Source organism: Onychostruthus taczanowskii, unplaced genomic scaffold (assembly GCF_017590055.1).
Source record: "Onychostruthus taczanowskii isolate IOZ18803 unplaced genomic scaffold, ASM1759005v1 scaffold61, whole genome shotgun sequence".
Classification (NCBI taxonomy): domain Eukaryota; kingdom Metazoa; phylum Chordata; class Aves; order Passeriformes; family Passeridae; genus Onychostruthus; species Onychostruthus taczanowskii.
The window spans coordinates 3,635,594-3,657,705 of record NW_024503790.1 but is presented as its reverse complement, the minus strand read 5'-3'; the positions used below and the strand labels follow the sequence as shown (position 1 = coordinate 3,657,705).

At 47.0% G+C, this 22,112-nt stretch overlaps 2 protein-coding genes across 3 annotated transcripts; both read right to left on the bottom strand.

Annotated features, from left to right (window-relative positions):
• Positions 1 to 2,364: 2,364 nt before the first annotated feature.
• Positions 2,365 to 7,650, bottom strand: LRRC47 (leucine rich repeat containing 47). The gene is made up of 8 exons (XM_041419839.1): positions 7,641 to 7,650; positions 6,530 to 7,254; positions 6,010 to 6,456; positions 5,186 to 5,302; positions 4,759 to 4,874; positions 4,351 to 4,453; positions 3,836 to 3,925; positions 2,365 to 3,660 (listed from the first exon to the last, which is right to left on the bottom strand). The coding sequence occupies exons 1-8, from the start codon at positions 7,648 to 7,650 to the stop codon at positions 3,448 to 3,450; spliced, it is 1,821 nt and encodes a 606-aa protein (XP_041275773.1). The 3' UTR covers positions 2,365 to 3,447.
• Positions 7,651 to 8,377: 727 nt separating this feature from the next.
• Positions 8,378 to 22,102, bottom strand: CEP104 (centrosomal protein 104). 2 transcript variants are annotated; one of them, XM_041419762.1, is made up of 22 exons: positions 22,043 to 22,102; positions 21,227 to 21,390; positions 20,581 to 20,754; positions 20,120 to 20,258; positions 19,482 to 19,547; positions 19,046 to 19,122; positions 18,736 to 18,904; positions 18,311 to 18,469; positions 17,473 to 17,703; positions 17,059 to 17,262; positions 16,389 to 16,556; positions 15,648 to 15,821; positions 15,109 to 15,285; positions 14,498 to 14,704; positions 13,805 to 13,921; positions 13,284 to 13,320; positions 13,135 to 13,207; positions 12,422 to 12,530; positions 12,018 to 12,156; positions 11,246 to 11,313; positions 10,935 to 11,025; positions 8,378 to 9,757 (listed from the first exon to the last, which is right to left on the bottom strand). In XM_041419762.1, exons 2-22 carry the CDS (start codon positions 21,337 to 21,339, stop codon positions 9,624 to 9,626), a joined length of 2,826 nt encoding a protein of 941 aa, XP_041275696.1. In that variant the 5' UTR covers positions 21,340 to 21,390; positions 22,043 to 22,102; the 3' UTR covers positions 8,378 to 9,623. The 2 variants fall into 2 exon arrangements, with proteins under 2 accessions (XP_041275696.1, XP_041275697.1); XM_041419763.1 differs by lacking the exons at positions 10,935 to 11,025; positions 11,246 to 11,313; positions 12,018 to 12,156 and having other exon boundaries at positions 9,653 to 9,757.
• Between the last annotated feature and the right edge of the window lie 10 nt (positions 22,103 to 22,112).

Sequence of the window (22,112 nt, the reverse complement as noted above, 5' to 3'; positions counted from 1 at the left end):
GGCACCCTGTGCCAGGATCTCCCCACCCTCACAGGGAAGAATTTTTTCCATACATCCAATCTGACCCTGCTCTCTATCAGTGTGAATCCATTCCCCCTTGTCCTGTCACTCCAGGGACCTTGTAAACAGTCTCTTTCTTGTCAGCTCCCTGTGGTGCTGGAAGGCCACAATTAGTCACCCTGAAGTGAAACCACCTTTTCTTCCCCAGGCTGTACAAACCCACATCCCACAAACCACATTATCACCCAGAATTACTGTGGCTGCAGCATTAATGGGTCCCAAGTCTGGTCCCAGACTGTTCCCACAGTGGCTTTGGCTTATGCTCACCTGAAAAAAAGCAGCCACAGAGTGTTCAGCAGGGATTTGCTTTGCTAACAGAGTACTCTCCCACTTTACAGGTGCCATCTCTTCCTTGCAAAGGCAGATGGAGATCCGAGAATCTGAGCTTCGGAGAATCAGATCTGAAAAGGAATTGCTCCAGAAGCAGCTCAGAGAGAGAGAAGTCCAGCTCCAAGCTGTGTCTGACAAGGTATGGCCCAAGAGCGTGGTGGCCATGGCTAGCAGGAGACAGGGCAGCTGGGAATTTGGGATTTTTGCAACATGTCCCTCTCTCACAGGCAGGAGGGGCACCTGTAGCTGTGAAACTGAAGTGTAAAATATTCTCTTTCCAGTTGTGCAGCCTGACAGAAGAACAGAGGCAGGAAGAAGCGGTGGTGATGATGGAGGAGGAGAACCACAACCTTCAAAGGGTGAATTCGTGCAAAGCCTCTACATAAAAGTCTGGTGTTTGCCGCTTCACTGGGCTGGTTTTAGGGATGGTGGAGTCTGGCATATAAAACCCCCACTCAATCCAAGTAGTTTTAGAGAAAACACCAAATAATAAGAGCTACCAGTACTGGTGAGACTGTCAGTCCATAGATTTTGCCCAGGAAACATATGGATCAAATAGTGGGAAAATGAGGCCAAACTTGCTCACTTTCTTCTCCCCAGTGACAGCTGGATTTCTGTATCTGCTCAGGTTGTTACAGAACAGGAATTTCAGCTGGCTGAGCAGAACAAGCTCATCAGTGAGTTACAGGGGACAATCAGCCAGCTGCAGGCTGAGGTTGTGAGCACCCGCCTCCACCTCCTGACGCAGAAACAGGCCCAGAAGGAGACCCAGAGCCAGGTTGAGACACTGCAGCACACAGAGCTGCAAAGCAGAGTGGCACTGGAGCTCATCAGCAGCAAGGTAAGCGTGGCCTCTTTCACCTCAGTGCCCTGTCTCCCTCTTGGGACACACTTGGGAATCTCAATCCATTTGCTCCCTAGCTGTGGAGCAGGCAGCTCTTGTGCCACTTAAAAAGAAAACAGACCACAAATACCAGAAACTCTTGAGAAACAGGAGTTCAGATCAGTTACATCACCAGATTTCCAGACCCAAGGTAACAAGCACCACTCTAAAGTCATCTCCTGCAGGCACATGTGCCTGGTGCCAGGGGAAGAGCCTTGGCCCACCTAGACCCACATGATTACCACAGCACTTTCAGTGAAGCCCAAACTGCCTGTAATTTCACATAAACACATTTCCACGTCATCATTCACCAGTCCTTTGCCCAAGCCTGACAGCACAGTCTCTGTAAATCAGTGCAAATGCCAAAGAATTGCACGTAAAGACTGAACACACCTGCTCTCTTCTTTTATCCAAAGTTTGAAAGGTTTAGAAACAAAATAATCCAGGCTACGTTCAGCGTGGAGGGCAGCCAGGACCCCCAGGCCGAGCTCACAGATGATGAAGTGCTGGAGGCAGTGCAGGTATGTGGCTCTTCCAGACAGCTTCCAGCAGCCAGGAAGGCACTGCTGAGGTAAGAGGACACTTTGCAGTGCTGCTCCCAGCTTTCCCTCCTCTTCACATATCGCTGATTTTCAGAAAATCTTTAACGAGCGGACGGAGTTCCAGCAGATGCTGAAGAACAAGGGCAGCAAGACGTCACTGCTCAGCAGCGACAGCAGCACAGCATCACCAGCAAGGAGAAGGAAATCCTCCAGGATGGAAAGGCTCTGATGGCTGAGCCAGAACCCATGGCCAGCCTCAGGCTCTGGGCTCTCGGCTCGGAGCTGGTGCCTTACAACAGATTAAATTCATTTTACTGACACCAAGTTCTGTGGGAGTATCTGATTCAATTGTTTCAGCCAGCTCAGAGCACAAGTCACTGGAAGTCCTTGGTCTGTAGTAACACTTGACTTCCCAGAGAAGCCTGAAGCACAAGGATGGCTTGGCTACAAGCAGCTGAGCAGTGTGTAATTCCCATTTCTGCCTTGGGAAGTTTTTAAGTGACCTGACTGAACATCCCCCAATGCCAAAACGAGGGACAGTGCCAGGGCTGCAGAAGCTGTTTTATTTTTCCATTCCATGTGCAAGTCCCAACATGGGGATGTATTTGACACAGCAGCAGTTCAGTTCGAGCTCTGAGATATCATTTTTACCAGAAGAGAGTCAATCTGGGGGGTCACCCTGGCTTAGGGAGAGGTGTGAGTTCACACTCAAATAGGTCACCCAGAGACTGCCAAACAAGAACTGCTCCAACTGCCTGTATTTTGGAAGCCAAAAATATGTGGGTGGGGCAGAAAGCTCCAGGAGGGTCACTCTGGGCATCAGTGCCTGTACTCTGGGGGGACAGGGAGTTCAGCAGCTGGAGGCAGCTCTGAATGGACCTGAACCTCCTCAGCAAGAACAAAGCCAGTGCTCAACCACAGTGACTCTCTGGGCACACACAAGGTCACCACAATTCCCACAGGGATGGAGGGTGGCCCTGAAATGCACTGGGACACACAAACCCTGCACCTGACTCAACAAATCCCTTAAAAATGGAAGCTGTGCTCATGACTGAGCACAAAAACCGTCACTTTAAAACGCATCCCTCAAGTTCTGACAGCAATTAAATGCTTCCAACAGCAACTAAATGTTCACAGTTACTCCAAATAAAATTTTGCAGAACAAGACGTCAGCAAAATGCTTTGGCATTCTGACTCCAGGTTGTACCCAGCAGAGGACCTCAGTTCCACACTGTCAATTCCTGCATTTCTCTGCTGCCATAATAATGATCCAGATGAAACACCAGGAGGGAAAAGTGATCTTGCAGAACAATGTGGCTGTGCTTGTTTTAACACTGTAATGATTTTCTCTACTGCATTCTGACATCCAACAGCTTCTCTACCTTCAGTCCATGTTTGAAGATGCTGCTCTTTTGCACAGGCCTAATGTGGATGATCTCTGTTAAGGATGAAAGATCCCAATTTTCCTTGCTGTAGCTCATCAAACTCTGAAGCCATTGCCTTCCCAGCAGGATGCTCCACATCTTTTCTTTAAAAACCCAAACCATCTCACTGTGCACCAGTTGTGTTGCTGAATATACGGAAAAAACCCAAAATAAAGGCAATGGAATCCTCTCCCAGCTCAGGCAGCTGCTAACGGATCACAGTCAGCAGACAGGAAACTGTGGCCAGGTCTGTTTTTGAAGGATAAAGTACTTTCAAGTTCCCATCCGTGTCCACCACTCGCACTTGCTCCAGCACCAAGGGCAGGTTCAAATTCCCTGCTCCACAGAGAGCATCCGATTCCATATCTGAACCAGAGCCTTCCTTGTTCTCCAAGGCAGATCTGTTCAGCTCTGCAATTTTCTGTTAAAAGCAAAGTACAGAGAACAACATCAATTCTGTGGCAGAGAAGAAAGAGAGGGGGTAACAATACCACTAAAATACAAATCAGCTTCTGTGTTCTTCTCAATGCATGTGAGCAATGACACATTTGGTAAGAGCCCCCCAAAACAGAAGAATATTTTCCTGAACTCCCTACCAGGATAAGGGTGTCCATCACATCTTTGCAGATCTGTAAACTGGTATCACTTGTCACTTCCAGAAACAGGTCCCGGGTCTCTTTTCTAATCTGTAAGAGTTTCAGAGAAGAAGCAAGTCAGGAATCACAGCAGCTTACCCACAGCCCCCTGGACATGTCCCAGCACACAGAGCTGAAGGCTTTCACTCAGTTTCATCAGGGGCAAAGCTCTGCTGTTCTTTACAAATCAAAAGCCATATTCTTACCCTTCAACAAAGCCTTTGCACAGGCAGGCTAGTGCTTTGGAACAGATTTACAGAGGTAAAACTGTAACTAACTCCCAGATCCCTCTCAGTTTGACAGTGGAGCCCATATAAACTGTAAGAGTTTATACTTGGACTAAAGCACAAGTTTCACAGAACTGTGTTAAACATCTTTGTGTTAAACATCTCTCCATAGAAAGAAACACTGCTTAATTATTAAGTATTTATGGTATTTCCAGAAAGTATTATGGTATTTCAATGAATGGGAAGTACCTTTGTTTTCTCACTATTGGTTATTGGTGGGAAGGAAATCACAGCACCTTCAGCATCCACCAGGCATGGGTAGCTGTCTTTGCCATCCAGCAGCTGCAGATACCTGCCACGAGAAAAAAAGCAAAAAGAAGTGAGCAACTGAGAGAGCAGCTGGACACAAGGCAGGAAATAGTGACAAAAAGGAATGAGTGTGTGACCTCAGCACAGGGCAGGGCCACACACTGCCTTACAGCCCATCAGCTACTACGTCAAGTTTACCTCATCCCCGATTCCCTTAGCTCACAGCATGTGCACCACACAGCCTTCAATCCTCTCTGCTTCCCTTCTACCTGCTGTTCTAAACACATCTGTCACATCCCCAGTGCAGTCCCCTAAAGGTATGAGGGAAAACCACAGCAAGGCACTGACTTGTGCAGCCCAGAGACGTTCTGACGCTTCTTCTGCTTGCGCTGCTCCTCAGCCTCCAGCTGCAGCTGCCGGAGAAGGTCCTTTGCCTTGATCTCCTTCCGACCCAGGGGCATGATCTGCACCACACAGCAAAACAAAACATTTTCATTCAATTGCACTCGAACACCAGGGTTACAACACTCCCCTGTAAGCAAATCAATAATTAAACAGTATTCCTGCATGTTGTCATGCCTTCTTCACCATGGAAATACTTTCCATTTCACCTGGACTCCTGTAACACCCACTTGAAAAACAGGCTCAGCTGCTAGTACTAAACCAGGCAGCTGGTACAGCAGGACAGTCAGGAAATCAGTACAACATCTAAAGTAAAGTTCCTGGAGTTTGTTTTCTAGGTTTTGTGGGGTAAGAAAGAACCCTTAAGCCCTACCTTGAGCTCGTCAGGAGGCTGAACATCATACGTCAAAGGAGCTTTGACCAGCTGCAAGTCGTGGGTGGCAATGGTGGCCACTGTGCGCTTCTCACAGATGTCCTCGTGCAGCTTGGTCTGAAACATAAAGGAAGCCATTAAAATAGATCAAAAAGTCAATGTGATTTATCCCTTTTATCTTCCATATTTAATGCTGGCAGCACTACCAGCCAGGTGACTAAAACAGAGCCCTTCCCGTCCCTGTATCACTGTTACATCCCAAATGCAAAGCCTGACAACACATGACATGTTTCTCTACAGGGAAACCAAATTTTAAGTCAGAAAGCAATCCCAAATACTCAATCCTTGCAACCTGAAAGCAGCTCCCACCTGCCACCTAAGGGACAGGTGAGCAGCAGGCCCAGGGACGGGTCTGTGGGCAGGATATCTCAGTCAGAAAGCTGGGTGTGTAACATGGTTTTAACAGATCAGGGTAGCTGGAGCCAATCCAGGGGACACAGGGTTATTTTTAGCTTTTAACAGGATCCACAGCACTAACAAGCTGCTGTTACAGTCACGACACAAATGTGAGTGCGTCCATTGCCCTCACGGCAATACCTGAGCTCTGATGGGTCCTTCCCAAAAACCAGTTCTGCTGATTTCAGACTGACTAGGCATGTGCTGCCGGCAGGGACAACTCACCCTGTACCCTCACACCTGCTGGGTGACGAGCTCACCTCAAGTTTCCCAAACTCATCTGCTGGAAGAGACCTAAAACTGTCTATTTCCAACTCTGCCAGCAACATTCCCATTCCAAATGAATACCACGAGGCTGCAGCTGTTACCTGCATAGTCAGGAACCTCTTGAGAGTGTTTCCCGGCTTTAAGTTCACTCCTTTCAGCACACAGCACACGATGAAGGCTCGCACATCTTTGACACCCGGGCTCACTTTGACCACCAAAGGCGCTGGGTTCTCGGAGACGTGCAGAACCTTCACCAGCAGCTTGCTCGCCTCTTCCACCTCATCCTGCTCCACGTCCCCACTGTCCTTCTTCTGCTGCTTCTCCCTCTTCTTCTTCCTGACGTCCTCTCTGCCACTCTCAGCCTTCCCCTTCCCACGGCCCCCGGCCCGCAGGTACTCCAGAATGGCCTTCGTCTGGCACCCATTGACCATCTTCTCCAGCCGCTTGTCCCTCAGCTGGTTGCCCCTGAAGTTGGCCTCCTTCAGGCGGGGGCAGTCGGCCAGCGCGGCGGGCAGCTCCCGCAGCTGGTTGTTGGCCACGTCCAGGCTCTGCAGGGACAGAGATGGGACGGTCAGGGGCGCGACACGGGGACCCGGGCGGGGCGGCGGGGTCGGCTCCCACCTTGAGCGCCGGCAGCGCCGCGATGTCCGCGCCCAGCTCGGCCACCTCGTTGTCGGCCGCGTCCAGCCGGCTGAGCAGCGGGAAGGGCGCGGGCGGCCCGTCGGGGGGCAGGAGCCCTCCGGGCAGCGCCCGCAGCCGGTTCCCGGACAGCAGCAGCTCCTGCAGCTGCGGTGCGGCGCGGGCGAGCCCCGGGCCCAGCTCCCGCAGCCGGTTCGCGCTCAGGTTGAGGCTGCGCAGCTGCGGGAAGGCCGGGGCCGCGTCCCCCGCGCCGCCGCCCGTCCCGCCGAGCGCGGCGGGCAGGGCCTCCAGCCCGTTCCCGGACAGGTCGAGCAAGCGGAGCGCGGGCAGGGGCCCACCCAGCCCCGCGCCCAGCCCGGCCGGGCCCAGCGCGTTGCGGCTCAGCACCAGCGTGTGCAGCGCGGGCAGCGCGGCCGCCACGCCCGGGCCGAGCTCCCGCAGCGCCGCGCAGCCGCTCAGCTCCAGCGACTGCAGCAGCGGCAGCGCCAGCAGCGCCTCCGGCANNNNCCCAAGGGCCGCCCCCCGCGCGGGCCCGCCCTCGGGGAGGGTCCGGCCGCCGCCCGAACCCGCGGCGGGAACGCGGCGGCACGGCCCCGCCGGGATGGTATCACTGCATCCAGGGGCGGTGATACTGTAAACAAGGGAAAACACGGCATCGCTGCTGAGCCGCTGCCTGCCCCAGCGGTGCCGCACAGGAGCAGGCACAGCTTACACAGGTAAAGCTCACACACTGGTACAAGTCAGGTCCAGGTACAGCACACACCTGTACAACACACACTGGTACAAGTCACACAGCTACAGCACACACTGGTATAAGTCACACAGGTCCAGATACAGCTCACACACAGGTACAGGTCACACAGGCACGGCTCACACAGGACCAGGTACAGCTCACCTACAGGTACAGGTCCCACAGGCATGGCTCACACTGATACAGGTCCCAGAGTCACAGCTCACACAGGTCCAGGTACAGCACACACATGTGCAGGTCCAGATACAGCTCACACACAGGTACAGGTCCCACAGGCAGGGCTCACACAGGTACAGCACTCACAGGTACCCACAGGCACCACAGCCTCACCCCACTCTGTACCCATTTCCATTGTAGTAGGTGGAAAATGCAGACATAATCTCCAGACTGGCTAAATAATTTATTAAATATGTGCAAAAAACCCCCTGACATTTAACACAAGTGACTTCTTTTCCTGATAAAATCTTCCAGATTTCAATGTGTGATTTGCTCATCCAGCGCTTAGGAACACACAATCACTATAAATTGCTCTCTTGGGGTAGTGGAACACCAAGAGGTCTTTGGGATGAGATCAACTCCTGCACACATGGACAGAGACTGCTCTGGAACCATCTCTGCAGTGACACATGAAAAATGCCTCAGCTGACACTCCGGCACAGCTCAAATGGACAAACATCACACAGAAACCAGCCCTGAGCTCAGGAGCACACTCTTTCCTTGCTTTCCCCATTGCTACCAAATCCAGGTTCCAGTCCAACACTTTGCAGACCTTCTTTCACTGCTCAGACCCACACCTGTGCAATGGATTTTCTCTGGAATATTTTGCTCAAGATTGGTGTCACAGCACCAAACCTCATGGTGTTTTTCACTAGTGTTTATTTTGCCACTGTAGCAAACCCAGGTTGTTAATTAAGGAGCAACCCCAGTAAATCCAGCTTTAAACATGACACTGGTGGTACTACTGTACTCCAAAAGGGTCCTTTCACATTCTAAAAAATTGCTATTTTATCACCACTAAGTTATTTCCTTAGTGTACCACAGAGTAGTTTTCATCCTTACACCTCTGAGCAACATCAATGGCTATTTTGATATATTTATTATTTATTCAGCATAGAGAATCAGGCTCTCAAATAAGAACCCATGTCACTAAAGGGAAAATAATAATACCTATATATATGTTCCTAATCTGTGTGTAAATATTGAAATATGTATTTGGAAGAGTTAGAGAAACAATTTATACAAAGAATTTTGAAATCCAAGCACACTGATCCACCTGGAAAATCCATAAGCTGGTAGGCAGGCTGCAGGCAAACTAGGAAAACTGTATTACAAAATCAGCTCTATACAAAACAACACCACAAAGTCACTCCTGGGGAGCAAAAACCCCCAAATTTCCCCTCATATTATCACGGCCACTCATTCCTGTGCCCATGGTACCAATTCCACACTGGAAAGCAACAGCTAGAATGTTAAAGAGAGAATGAGAGATGTGAGAATGGCTGCTTTGGTACAAAGCTTCATGCCTTGGGTGTTAATAGACTTTGTCTCTCTGAAGCTGTTCAAGACACATGCTCCAGTCTGTGGATGGTTATTTCAATCAATATCTAACAGAGAAGCTCAGTATTTGAGCTGAAAGTGCACTAAAGCAGGCAAAAAGGTCTAGATTTACTAATTCAAGCTCTTCAGGGCCCAACCAAGATGATTTTTTAAATTTCTGTAAGGGGCCATTTCTTGGTGACACAAACTTGGAGGGTTTATTTTAACCCTCCTGCCAAGAGGGCTCCTAAGGCACTTGGTGCACAGTGAGAGAGGCCACAATGTCCTGTCACCTCCTGCACGGTGGCACAACACAGGAAAACATCCAGCCAGCCCTCTGGCTTTTCAATTTGGTGCAAATTCCTGGGATTGAGCAGTGCTTTGGGTGCAGCTCTGCTGCCTTTAGAACCCTAAATCTGACACACACACAAGGCCAGGCTTCCCCCCTGTGTGGTTCCTGTTCCTCGAGCACCAGGAAAGAGACTTCTCTCCCCTGACATAATTAATGTCTTTGAACCTATTAAATTACAGACTGATTGGAAAGAAGAGCACAGTATTCTGTCAAAATAATCTTTTTGTCCCAGAACATTTGGTATTTCCAACATGAGCATTCCTAGCAAAGCAAAGCCCAGTGCTGCAGTGACAGCAACGCCGCGGGGATCACACCAGGCACTGCTCAAGGCTAAAAACAACCCACATAAAAGATGATACAAGTTGTCTACAATTTTTAAATAGCTCAGAACAGCCATGTGCCCAGTTATTCAGACAAAGGAAGAAACACTTGTCCTGTCATCGCTTGGAGTATGTTTTGCCAGTGTTTTTATTTGAGCCCCCTCGAGTTCTGATCTTGCTTCCTATTGAAGGAGACTGAAACTTTGCTCCTGAAGGACCTGGTCTCCTTAAATAGTGGCCAACTACTTTGGCTGCAAAGAGAAAAATAGAGATCATTATTACAAGCACATCTAGTCCCAGGAGTGAATTTAATCCACTGTTTTGATTCCCAAGATCTGTTAAGTCTGAATGACTGCAGCAACCAGCAGCTGGCAGGCACTGAGCCTCAGCAAGTTCCACACCAGCAGTGGTCAGGCTGAATGCTCAGGGGTCCTTTCCTACCTCCAGCAAATAGCTCTGGAATCAGAGCTTATCCAGGCAGGACTCGCTTCCATTTCCAAATTCTGAGCAGCAACAAACTAACAACTGATTAGTATCTCATTAGCCAGTACAAACAGCAAAGCTGAGGACAGACACACAGGACTGTGGATCCAGTTTAACACTGGAAAGTGCTAAGTTTAACCCCCCCATGATTCACTTAGGTCAGCTGGAATGGGCAATTCCACAGCTCTTTCCAGGAACCTGGGATAGTGACATGCAGGTATGAGCAGAGCACAGCTCAGAGCAGGTGAACTCTGAACACACAGCTGACTAAAAAACTCCAAAGAGTCTGAGAAGGAGGAAAGGTTTGGAGGTTACTGGTCAAAAGTTCTGGTGCTGCAGGCAGTTTGTTTAACTTCTGTGTTCTGGAAATGAAAGGATTTTCCATATTCTTCATAAAGGTAACTGTTGAAAAAAACACCACCTGACATCATCAATGTCTCTTTGATGGTGGAAAAGCTGTACAATGATAAATCTGTCAGGTTCCTGAGTCTGGACTGGAAAGGAAAAGCAGTGCACAGCACTCACTGTTCAGTTCACCCTGTAATTAGGATCAGATTAGCAACCTTTGATTGGACACTAAAAGCTAAATCAGGCTCTGGTTCCCTGTGTCAGCATTCAGGAGCTTTCCAGAACACTATTCAGCTGATTGTTCTATTCATGGTCATCCTGTTCTGCAGAAAAAAATCCCTGAACTGATCAATTTATCAAATCTGCCAGTTTTCCTCACCAGCTGAGCTCATGTCCTCCTTTGAACAAGATTGTCATTGCTTGATTTTGGGAATTTGCTCCCCAGGCACACTGCTCCAGCACAAGAACCATCACTTAGCCCACCCAAATGCAAATCAGGAGTTGCACAGACCCAGCTCTCGGGAATGTAACACTTTTCTTAACCAAAGGCAACATAGTAAAAAGTATAAATGTTATTATCATGAACTGATGTCTTACCAGGCTGCACCAGAATGGTTTTGTTCAGGAGGGATGTCCTCCGCTGGTTCATTTTGCAGCCATCTCTGTTCATCAGGTGAGATCTCCAGGCCTGAAGTCAACCACAAAGCAAAGATAGCACAACTCCAGCAAAATTAGCATTAATTGTGTACAGACTTTATATCAACAGCACTTTGATCTGTTTTTTCAAAGTATGAGCTCCTTGCTATGAAATAGAAATTCATATCCCCATTATTTTAATATATCTTGAAAGGTCCATCACATTAAACCAACCCATAACAACATCTGCCCAATGTGAAGGGTGGCCTCACCTCTTCTCCAGGAGGAAAGTTCTCATGGCACAAAGGGCAGTGGTTTGCCACATTTTCTGGTTTGGCAGCTGAAATTGTTTGAAAAATAATGTAAGAATTGCAAAGAGAGGCTAATTTCAGACACAAGAAGAGAATTACAGAGCAAGTAGCATAAAACCATGTCTAACCCAGCTCCTGCCCTATTACCATTACCTGCTCCCAAAGAAGGCCTGTGTTTAATCATTTGCATCAAAACAAGATCAAAAGGAATCTCAGAACCCAGAATCACATGGATTGGAAGGAACCTTAAAGATCATCCTGTTCCCACTTGTCCTGTCACTCCAGGCCCTTCTAAACATTCTCTCTCCACCTCTCTTGCAGCCCCTTCAGCCCCCTCTGGAAGGTCACAATTAGGTCACCCAAAACCTTTTCTTCTCCAGGCAATCCCGATTCTCTCAGTCTTTCCCCACAGCAGAGGTGACCCATCCCTCTGATCAACTTGGTGCCTCCTCTGAACTCACTCCAACAGGGCCATGTCCTTTCTGTGCTGGGATAATGCTTCATCTACAGGGATAAGGAAGAGATTTTCCAGTCTTCTCACTCACCCTCGCAACACACATTCACAGAGGCCAAGCACCAGAAAACTCAGGTATTTATCTCAAATATTTTCCCTCCTGAGGATTTACTTAGATCCCTAAGTCTGAAACACAAGCAACCTGACTTGCCAAAGATCCCTCCTGGTGTTTGAAATCTGAACCTCTGATGTTCCACCTTCCAGTCTGGAGCTACTCACGATTGCAAATCCTGCTCTTTATGTGTCTGGGCAGCTCATCCCTGGGCACAGCCTCTCTGCAGCGTGGGCACCTCCCAAAGCTGCCCCTTTTGTCACAGTCAGTCAGCAGGTGCTCTGTCAGGCTGCAGATCTCCAGCATCTGCAACACAGCCAGCAAGGTTTGTGCTGAGCAAACAGAGATGGGATTCATCAGCTCAGCCTCACCTTCCAAAATAACAAAGGGAAAATTTAATTTCAGTCCAGTTATTAACTCATTTTCTATTGGTGCTTTTTTCCAAAAGCACTACCCAAATCCCACGGCTGTGCTCAGAATTCACCTGCCCACGTGTTAAACATCTTGCAGTGCCTCTAAACCACAATAACAGCAGTCCATGCCTCAGTAGCTGTGGGAAGCTCAGTCTGACCTGTTTGCAGTGCTCACAGCGGGTTAACATGGGGCAGTGCTTCCAGTAATGCAGATCCAACCCTTCCTCAGTGAAGGACTCGTTCCTTTCACCACAAAATATACACAAGCTGGGAAAAAAATACAAACATCAGTGACATCAGAGAGAAACAGATGAGCCCTGTTCCTTCTGTTCCAAACTATTCTCAAAAACACCCAGTATCTTGAAGAGTTTCTTTTCCCTCTGTAGAGCTGAGCCTAGGATGGGGCAGGAACCAGCTTGTAATTTAGGGTAAATACAACCACAGAGCATTTTTTTATTTAGAGAATGATTAATTCTACAGAAGTTCTGAGAGCACCTCACTAAAACTGGCTTTCCTGGCTCCAGCATTTCCAGGGGCTTCTTCTGTGCCCTCCCTCTGCAACACCCAGCAAAGCCCCACCACGTTTCCCTTATTTCACACTGGCAGCTGAACATTAATCTGTGGCTATTTCTTAGCCCACAAGCAAATACCCAGAAAAAAAAAAAAGTACAAAGACACACTATCCAAGAACTTCAAAGAAAAGCACAAAGGATTGCCTGGTGATCATTTCAAATCTGTTAGAAGAGATTTTAGTCTTTATTGTTTCACTGCTGAAGGAATTAGCTTTGATCTACTGGAAAAATGTTATTACTGTTGGGAGCTCACAGGTGACAGCAAGGGCTTAAGGTGATTAGAGGCTCATCTCACTTACTTATCCAGGTAATTTGCAACAGAGGAAAGTTCCTCCTGAATCTCTGCTGCTGTAGCTTCGTATACCTGGTAACCTGTAAGGAGAGAACTATTAAACCAAGATCACGTTTTAATTCATCTACATTTCTTAACTTATTTGAAACTACCTACCTTGATTCTCTGTCTTCTGAAAATAAGATTCTTTCTCCTATCAAACAAAGAAATTTAACTCAGAAATTTGCCTTCCAGACAGAAAGGGAATACACCATATTCTGATTTCTGTCTGGAACTTAAAATTTCGAAGCAGAGCCAATGCACTACAACATTTGTGCTTCTGGTTCTAGGGCAAATCACTTGTATTAAGGTATTATTTTATATTATAAAGGTATGATATATATTATATTACATTACATTATGTTACATTACATTAAGTTATATTATGTTATATATTATATTATATTATATTATATTACATTATATTATATTATATTATAATAAAAAATTCAAATTTTACACTATGTTAGGAGGAAAAACACCCCAGATTTTAAGCTGGACTGCTGAGGAGAAAAGTCACCCAGGGTATGTCTAGAGTTTCTCACTCTCTTTAATAAGACAACACCAATGCTCATTATCTAAGTTCATGATATCCAAGGAGCAAAGGATTAAACAACCTTAAACTGAAACATGCTCACCTCTTCAGCTTCAACCTCTGCTTGTAACTCTAACTTCAGAGCTGCTGGGTGACCTTTTAGAACTTTCATTTCTTCCTTTGTCTGTTTCTCTGCTTCTGTTGCTGCTTTTCTCTGTGCCTGGCAGGAAATGCTCTGTCAGTTCCAAAAGCTTTGGAGCCATCCCTCACACACAAGAGATTGCAAAACACATCAGCACAAAACTCGTGGTTCATGCAGGACAGGAAATGTCCTGCTTGGTTAAGTGATGGGTGTGATACAGTGACAGCTCCCTCTTCCCAAATTCCTCTACACTACCTGAAAGGAACATTTGGCACGGCCTTTGGGCTTACTGCTCCCGAGGACTGACAGCAGAAAACAGCATTTGTGCTTTTTCCAAACTGCTTGTCCATCTCAGCATTCCCTGTTGGCTTTACTCCCAGGAGTGAGTACAGGGAATACACTCAGCTATCCATGCTAAGGAACACTAAACACACACCTGGAGTGAGGTAGAGGTCCACGGAGCAGTCTTGTCTCTCCCCACAGGAGGAATAAACTCTGTGGTGCAATGCCCTTGGGAATTGGCTGGGGGAGGGAGTTCATGGGATACTACACTCTGCTACCCATGCACTGTCCAATCCAGCCATGAAATCAGGACACCACTGAGCCAAACATCATGTCTGAAGTGGCCCTGTACATTCTGCCTCTCTTACATACCCTCACTTCACTTTCAGAAGATTTCCCATCGATTTTGGCAAAGCCTTCAAAGAGAGTTTTGTAGCGCACGGTCCTGCGGGCACCGGCATCATCCAGAGGGAAATATTCCAGCACAGCTGCCCTGTGCTCCCTGTACATGGCAAAGATGATCCTCAGCACCACCTCACGCACCTCATAAGCCCTGTGCTCCAGAGCTCCCGTGGCAAACTGGAAATAATGATAAAAAAATCATGTCTCTCTTTTCTCCCATTTTTGATTTATTAGTCCAAGACTCTCCTGCAGCAGGAGAAATCTTCCTTCAAGACAGGTTTTTGCAAATACTTTTTAACTCATTGGTTCTTTTTTCCAGATATTAACATCTTGCTTCATAGAATCCCAGAGTGGTTTGGGTTGGAAGGGATCTTAAAGCTCATATCATTCCAACCCATACCATAGGCAGGGACACTTCCCACTAGACCACGATGCTCCAAGCCCTGTCCAACCTGGACTAAAATTACCAGCACTGTTGATCAGGGGAACACACCTCTCCAGGAATTCTCAAGCACTCCAAATAAGCCAGGCAAGCCCCCAGATCAGAAAATCCTCCATGTGCTGTAACCTCAACCTCTTACCTTCATGACGTTGTTGACAGTAAACCCGGAGTTTTCAGTCCCCATGGCTCCCAAGAGAGATTCCACCAGTTCCACACGACTCATTGCCAGGTGTGTTGGGGAGTTTGGTTTTAATGTTTTAACCAGGTGCACTGGAATAATCTGGAGAGGTTTTACTTCAGGGCACAGTGCCATTTCCTAGAAACACACAGAGTCAGTGAGCACACAGATGCTGGATAAGGACAATTACCTGTCTCTGCAAAGCAGAGTTTTCTCATCTCTGTAGGTCATTTCCAGAAAAGAACACAAGAGTCACACCTGCAGCAGCAGCAGGTACCCCAGACTGCCCCAGGTGACCCTGATTTGGCAGGGGGTTGGACTGGATGATCTCCAAAGAGCCCTTCCAACCCCAGGTATTCTCTGATAAGCAGTGATAAGATTCTGTTTTAAGATTCTGTGATAAGCTATAACACTTCAAAGCAGCCAACCCTGGTCCCACAGTCCACTCTGATCAGGTGTTTCTCACCTAGGAGCTCCCTAATTTCAAGGGAAACACCCACCTGGATGAAGGTTGAAGCCAGAAGACGAAGACGGGATGAAGAGTCTCCTGTTCTAGAAAGCAAATGTGGCAGGGTTGTTTCCACACAATGAGAAGTTTCTAGCTTCCCCAGTTTGTGTTTTGGTATATACTGGGTAATTATCATTTTCAGAAGTTTCAGGGAAGCCTGAAAAACCTAAGTTAAAAAGAAAAAGGAAACACTGAGCAAAAATAGCACAGAGCCCCCTGTTTTCAGACAATACAGTAAGATCTGCTCTTAATCTGGAATTACAGTAACACCCTTAATGGAAGCTACTTCAGACAACTGTCTTTCAGAAAACCTGCTGCAAGGACTTAGGTGAAAGGCTTCAGAAATTGTTTCATAAAGAGTACCAGCTTTTCTTCTTTTCTTCTTATTTAAGGTTTATTTGATGTTCAAGTGTCCTTCAGCTAAGTGCAGTACTTTGAGCTAGAAACTAGAAGTTATTTCATTGTATATCAGATTTAACAAAGAAAAAGGATCAACCTCACTGCACATTTACTGCATCAGCTCATGGCTCAGCCCAGGGCAGTTTTCTCCATCTGTTCAATTCCAGACATTTCCCAGTTGTTTTGGGAGTTTTGAGGGGTTTTGTTTTGGTTTTTGTTTTTTTTTAATTCAACAGTAGCTTTATAAACTATTTGTTCAAAGTATCCTAACCCCAAGGTTCTGCAATTTTGGCCGCCAGTTCTTCACTGGAGCACCAAACTTATCCCAACTTACTGAAGATACAGTGTCTTTGATGGCCCTCCTCACAAGGAAAACAGCAGCCCTCAGCACGTTCCTTAAATCCTCCTTTGGAGTGTCCACTGACACTTCCATCAGCTTCTTGTACACAGTCAGTAAAGCATCTTCTCGACATGACCAAGTTCTGGAATATGCTCCTAAAACCTGAGCACAGAAAAATCTATCTCTTAAGAGGTCCCTACAGATATTTCAATTCATATTTAACATTTTTATAGAGAACCAGCCTCAAAAGAACATATGAATTGAAGCGTGAAGTCCCCAGGTGTTCCCCACAGGAATCTGGCTTTATTAAAAGCACACATTTAGAAAAGAGATGAGTGAAATGGGATTAACAGGTCAGGTTCATGGAGCCCTTCCAGGCACAGGGAGGGGTTCTCTCCCTGCAAAAGACAGTGGCAAGTTATGGGTCTTGGATCCATACCCTAAAGCAGTCTGCTGGATCCTGTTTATCAGCACATCAAGTAATCAATCATCAAAGCTACAGATTGGTAGAAATGCTGTAAACAGGCATCCATAGAGCCAAGGTCAAATTTAAAGCTCAGATTTCAAAATAGCAGCTCTGAACACATAAAAATCTTCTTAACACAGGCACAATAACCCATGGGTTTGTTTTACTGGGTTTTGGGTTTGTTTTACTGGCTTTTACCAAAGTCTCTCCAAAAACTTCCACAACAGGGCTGGCTTCCCTCAGTGCCTTCTGTGTGAGTTGTTCAGGCTCCCCAGCATTGCCAGTCCTTGGAGTATCACCCACATCCTCCTCAGCCACCTCTGGCTCAACATAGGCAACAGCTTCATCCACCTGCTTGCACATGGTTGGGAGAGGTCTCTCGTCATAAGGTAAAATTTCAACCTAGCAGAAGAGATAAATTTTGTTGTTCTGGAAATGACTCAGATGTGAAGAGGTTTTATCACTAATTGGATTCACCTCAGTGCAATTTTCTCACATCCAAGCAGCATCACACCCCAGTTAACCATGAGAATAACCACATTATTGGGAAGGTTGGACGTCAGATTGTTTGCTCTGACAGGTTTCTGTAGTAACAGAGGGAACACTACTCACATTTTCCTTGGAAAACACTTCCTTGGAGGTTGTGGGCTGAGTCCGAGGAGAAAGAGGGGACTGGTAGGGAACAACAGGCTCAGAAGAAGTGGGATCCACCAAGTGCTCTTCCAGCACAGGCTCTGCCCTCAGGGGCTCTCCTTGGGGTGGGTCTGCAGGCTCAGGAGGGCAGCTCTGGGGGCTCTCAGTGCCACTCACAGATCCCAAAGGTAACTCGGGTGGCTTTTGGATCTGAGAAAGGGAAGAAGATTTTTACAGCAAGGCTAAAAATGTGCTAAAATCAATCAGTACAGCCACAACTCTGTCAATGGGCTTCTGGTGATTTCAAGTAAACATTGAACCTGGCTCACAGGTGTGTCATCATTCCCACTGGACGCAGCTTTATGAAACAGTCAGAAAATAATTCTGTGTGGGTGCATGTGTGGAGAGATTATAAAACTTCCTCTTCTGAGCACATTATAAAAAATCACATGATATATAAAAAATCACATGGATTCTGTGTGGTTAGCCTTGATACCACCCTAAGCCTCCTCTACCCCTCCAAAATATGAGAAAGTACCTTATTCATCTGCATCAGGTAGTATTGAAATTATGCAAAACATTCAGGATTCTAATGCCATTTTCTTGGGACCTCAACAGTTTAATGGGATTTGTGGAGAACTAAGCATGTTCATAAAACACCATATTGAGAGTCTTAGGCTGGAGAAATAAACAATCCAAAGAGAAAACTGAAATGCTTTAGTAAATCTCAAAGTTTCCATTAACCTGTGAATGAAGTTTGGCTGCTCTGCCATTTCTATTCAGAGCACCCTCCTGAGTCTGGACTAACAGCACCCACCAGCAGCTGTGCATCCAGGAGATCATGCAGCTCCAGCTGCTGGTACACCTTCAGCCTGTACTCATCCATCTGCTCCTTCTTCTTTTTGGCAAGGTCATAATCCTCCTTCTCCACTGCGTAACGCTTCTCCACCTCGTACCGGCCGAGCCGCTCGCCCACCTAGGATTGGTACAAATCACCTTGGAATCATCTTACTGAACATTCCTTGGAGTCACTTTACTGAGCACTTCTTGGAATCACCTTACTCTACTTGTTTCATTGCTTCCAGCCAAATTATTCAATCAAGGTATCTGATTTTAAAATTAGTATTTTCATTTTTGATAAAAGTATATTGAAAATCATTACGATTCCACACAAACAGCAAGGCCCTGCTGGGCCACTGGAGCTCTGCTCCACTTAGGTGTCAAAAAATCTTCCAACAATACCTTCTGCAAGTCTGCAATGGCCTGTTTGAGCTTCTTGGCGTGGTCATAGCACTCGAGATGCACAGCTTCCCTCTTCTTCTCATCCAGCCTCCGGATTATCTGAGCCACTTCTGGGTCCTGGTACATGTCAAAGGCCAAATCATCCAGAGGGGAAATGGAGTCATGTTTCCTGAAGGCAGAAAATTAATAAAGTAAACCACAATAAGGCACCCTTCTCTTTTCATTAGCAAGGAATTAACAAAGCACAGAGACTAACAACTGTGTTACACCAAGCAGAGGTTTTGCCAGGGTATATGCAAAGAACACTTACCCAAGGTAAGTTCCATCTAAAGCAGGGTCATCCAATTTAATTCCCAAGTAGTGATCAATCAGCTTCTCTCTGGAAGGCTTTGGAAGGGTGAAAAAAAAAATCTTAACACACATTCACCAATATCAGGTGTGTGCTCAAGACAGAATTCTGACTTGCCACAACCAACATCAGCTCTGCAGTGCAAAGCACTTGTGTTTTGGGACACATTGAAGCAAGAGAACCTGGAGACAATGAAAATGTCCCAGCTGATTGTATTTTAATTTTTGTATTCCCATATTAAGCTCAAATTTCTTGCTTTAAGAGAACATTAAAAATAAATTAATGCAACACATCTCTGTTGAAGAACTGGCACAAGAAAGGTTCATCCCATTACTCCAGGAGTCTGTACTTGAAGAAATGGAGCATCAGTAAAAGGACAGGGATGCTTTAAACTTACACTGTTCATGCTGCCAATGCCATAGTCTGCTGGATCCCCAATGATGTTCACAGCTACCAGGGCAACCTGCAGAAATTCACAGAAAATGGGAATGTGTAAGCTCATTCCTCTTTTCTTGGAATAAAAACCAGGGCCTGTGATCAGGAGGGTGATATGGAAGCAGAGAGAAGCAGAGTGCTAAATGTGCCTCCTGCTCCATTGAAAATGTATCACCAGATGTACAACCCCATTGTCTGAAAGGAGTCCCAGAACTGAGGTGTTTGTGTGTCTGCACCACGGTGGCTGTGCAACACCTTCACTTAATGCCACAACACATCCAAAACACTCAGAGTGGCTTTGGACCCCCAAAGCTGTTCTCAGAGGAAGCTCCTTGTCCTCAACACAGACCCTGCTGTCTCAGCACAAACAAGAGTGACAGATGTGCCCTTGACTCATTTGCTCTGGATGAGGTGCATCCACCTGATCCCAGCTATCCTCTAACCTGTTATTTATGTTTTGTGCTTTAAAACAAACTAAAATAAACACAGGAGTTTTCAACCAATATTTTTTGCTTCTACAAATCAAGGGAGCAAATTTCTGTGCCTGCTCTTTACTATGGAAGTGTCACCTATGTTACTAGGTAAGGACTTCTAACTCACCTGCCCATATAAGTTGTATTTATTGACATAATTTTTATGGAAAATCAGCTTCAGGTACTGGCCAACTGCATCCATGTACACAGATTTCAACTCTCGAGCTCTGAAATCAGTCTTCTCATTGTCTGAGAGAGGGACATAACTGGGAAAGAAAATGTAACACATGAGCGAGCAGAGGATACATCCAAACACTCAGGTGAGTTTCTGACCCTCAGGTTTAAAACTCCCTCATAACTGAAACAACTGTGAAACCTCCCTCATAACCTCACAACTGAAATAACTGTGCTGCCACTAGGCAAGGCAATTCACCTGGATCTCCAGCTTTGTCACAGATCTGCACAAGTCCAGGATCTCCCAGCTGCTCACACAGCATGACCAATCTCACACAACCCACACTGGGTATTACTTTCCCCAGAAGCTTTTCTGATTAAGGCAATAAACTGATCCAGAACTTTCTGTCTCACCCAAGTCTCTGAAACCTCTCTGACTGATAGGGAGCAAAGTATTCAGGCAGGCTTTCACTGATGTAGAACTCAATTTTGCTGGCAATCATGTACTGGTGAGCGAGCAGCTGCAGCTTCCGGATCCGACACCTCTCCACGAGCTGCAGGGTGATCTCCTGGGGGTACTGACAGAGCCTGAAAGAGACACAGTTTCTCAATTCAATCATCATTCTAAAGTGGACTTCATTTCCAACTTGAGCAACATTTCATTATGGAACTTTCAAGTTGTGAATTGTAAGCCAGAGTTACAAATATTGTAAGAATCCCAAGAGTAGAGTGGAAACACTTTACTGAGTGCACATCTTCAGGTGCCCCACACATGCTTAGAAGATGTGCTGAGTCAAATGGATTTTTCATACTAAACCAAACTCCAGGACTGCCAAGAACAAAAACATTTTCATTTTCCAGGACTTGATTTAAATACAATGTAGCGCCTTTCAAGGTGCTTTTTTCCCCCCCAGGCTGAGGGAGTAAAGTAACTTTTTTTGTTTTATCAGCTTGGTTTGGGATCCTGTAAACTGCTCTGACCATGCATGGTACATCTGCTACTCATTTTAAACTCGGTGGTTCTGAAATTCAGTGCTCCAAAACCAGCCCCCCACAGTACCTGGGCGAGCGCCACCCGTTCACTGTCGGTGCATGAACCATCAGCTCCCGAGCACTGAACCCATCCTCGTGTCCCGACGAACTGACCACCGTGAAACCGATCTTGTGTGGCATCCTGGGCAGATGAGCTGCTCACGGCCACGGCCTTCAAGCTTAAACTCATCCCTGGAAGGGTGACAAAAACCCAATCTTGTAGGTTAAGAAGGAAGTGAGTTTTTTGGGAAGTGCCCACTGAGGCACCACAGTCAAAGAATTGCATCCTGAGGTCTGCTGAGTCACTAGATGAGTGCAAATATATATTCCCTTTAATTAACATTGGTACCATAAATGTTCTTTAGGCGCGGGTTTGATTAGTGCTGAGCAAAACGAGGATTTCAATCACTTGCAGAGCCATCTGCCAATAAATTAAACCTGCTAATCCACGATGGACCTTGAAACTAAGAGTTCCAAATGCATCCAGGAGCAACCTGTACCAAACCTAGAGCTGTTTGGTACACGAAAAAAACCCAAAGCACAGGGTCAGTTTAGTTTTTTTGGCAAAGCCACGCACCCACCGCGGCTGCCGGGGACACGGCACCGGGAGCACCGCTGCCCACCCGGGCAGTGCTACGGCACCAACACCGGCCCCGTCCCTCCCTCCCCTCACCGGCCCCAACCCCGCAGGAGGCGCAGGCCCGAAGGGTCACGGCCGCATCGCTCCGGGAGGACAGCCAAGCCGGGCGGCGGACAAAGCACGCGGGAGCCCGGCGGGACCTGTGGGGATCCCCGGGACGGAGGGAGAGCGGGGCGCGGGGGGAAGCGCCGGGCCGGGCCCCACCTGGCTCAGCGCGGCGCCATCGCCGCTCTCATGGCAACGCGGCCCCGCCGCGCAGGCGCGACCGCCCCGC

Coding starts and splice junctions, on each gene's coding strand:
- CEP104 (XM_041419762.1), bottom strand. CDS start 21,339: ATGCCACACAAGATCGGTTTCACGGTGGTCAGTTCGTCGGGACACGAG. Junction 20,755..21,226: donor AACGGGTGGCGCTCGCCCAG/GTACTGTGGGGG, acceptor TGTCTCTTTCAG/GCTCTGTCAGTACCCCCAGG. Junction 19,123..19,481: donor GCATTGGCAGCATGAACAGT/GTAAGTTTAAAG, acceptor ACCCTTCCAAAG/CCTTCCAGAGAGAAGCTGAT.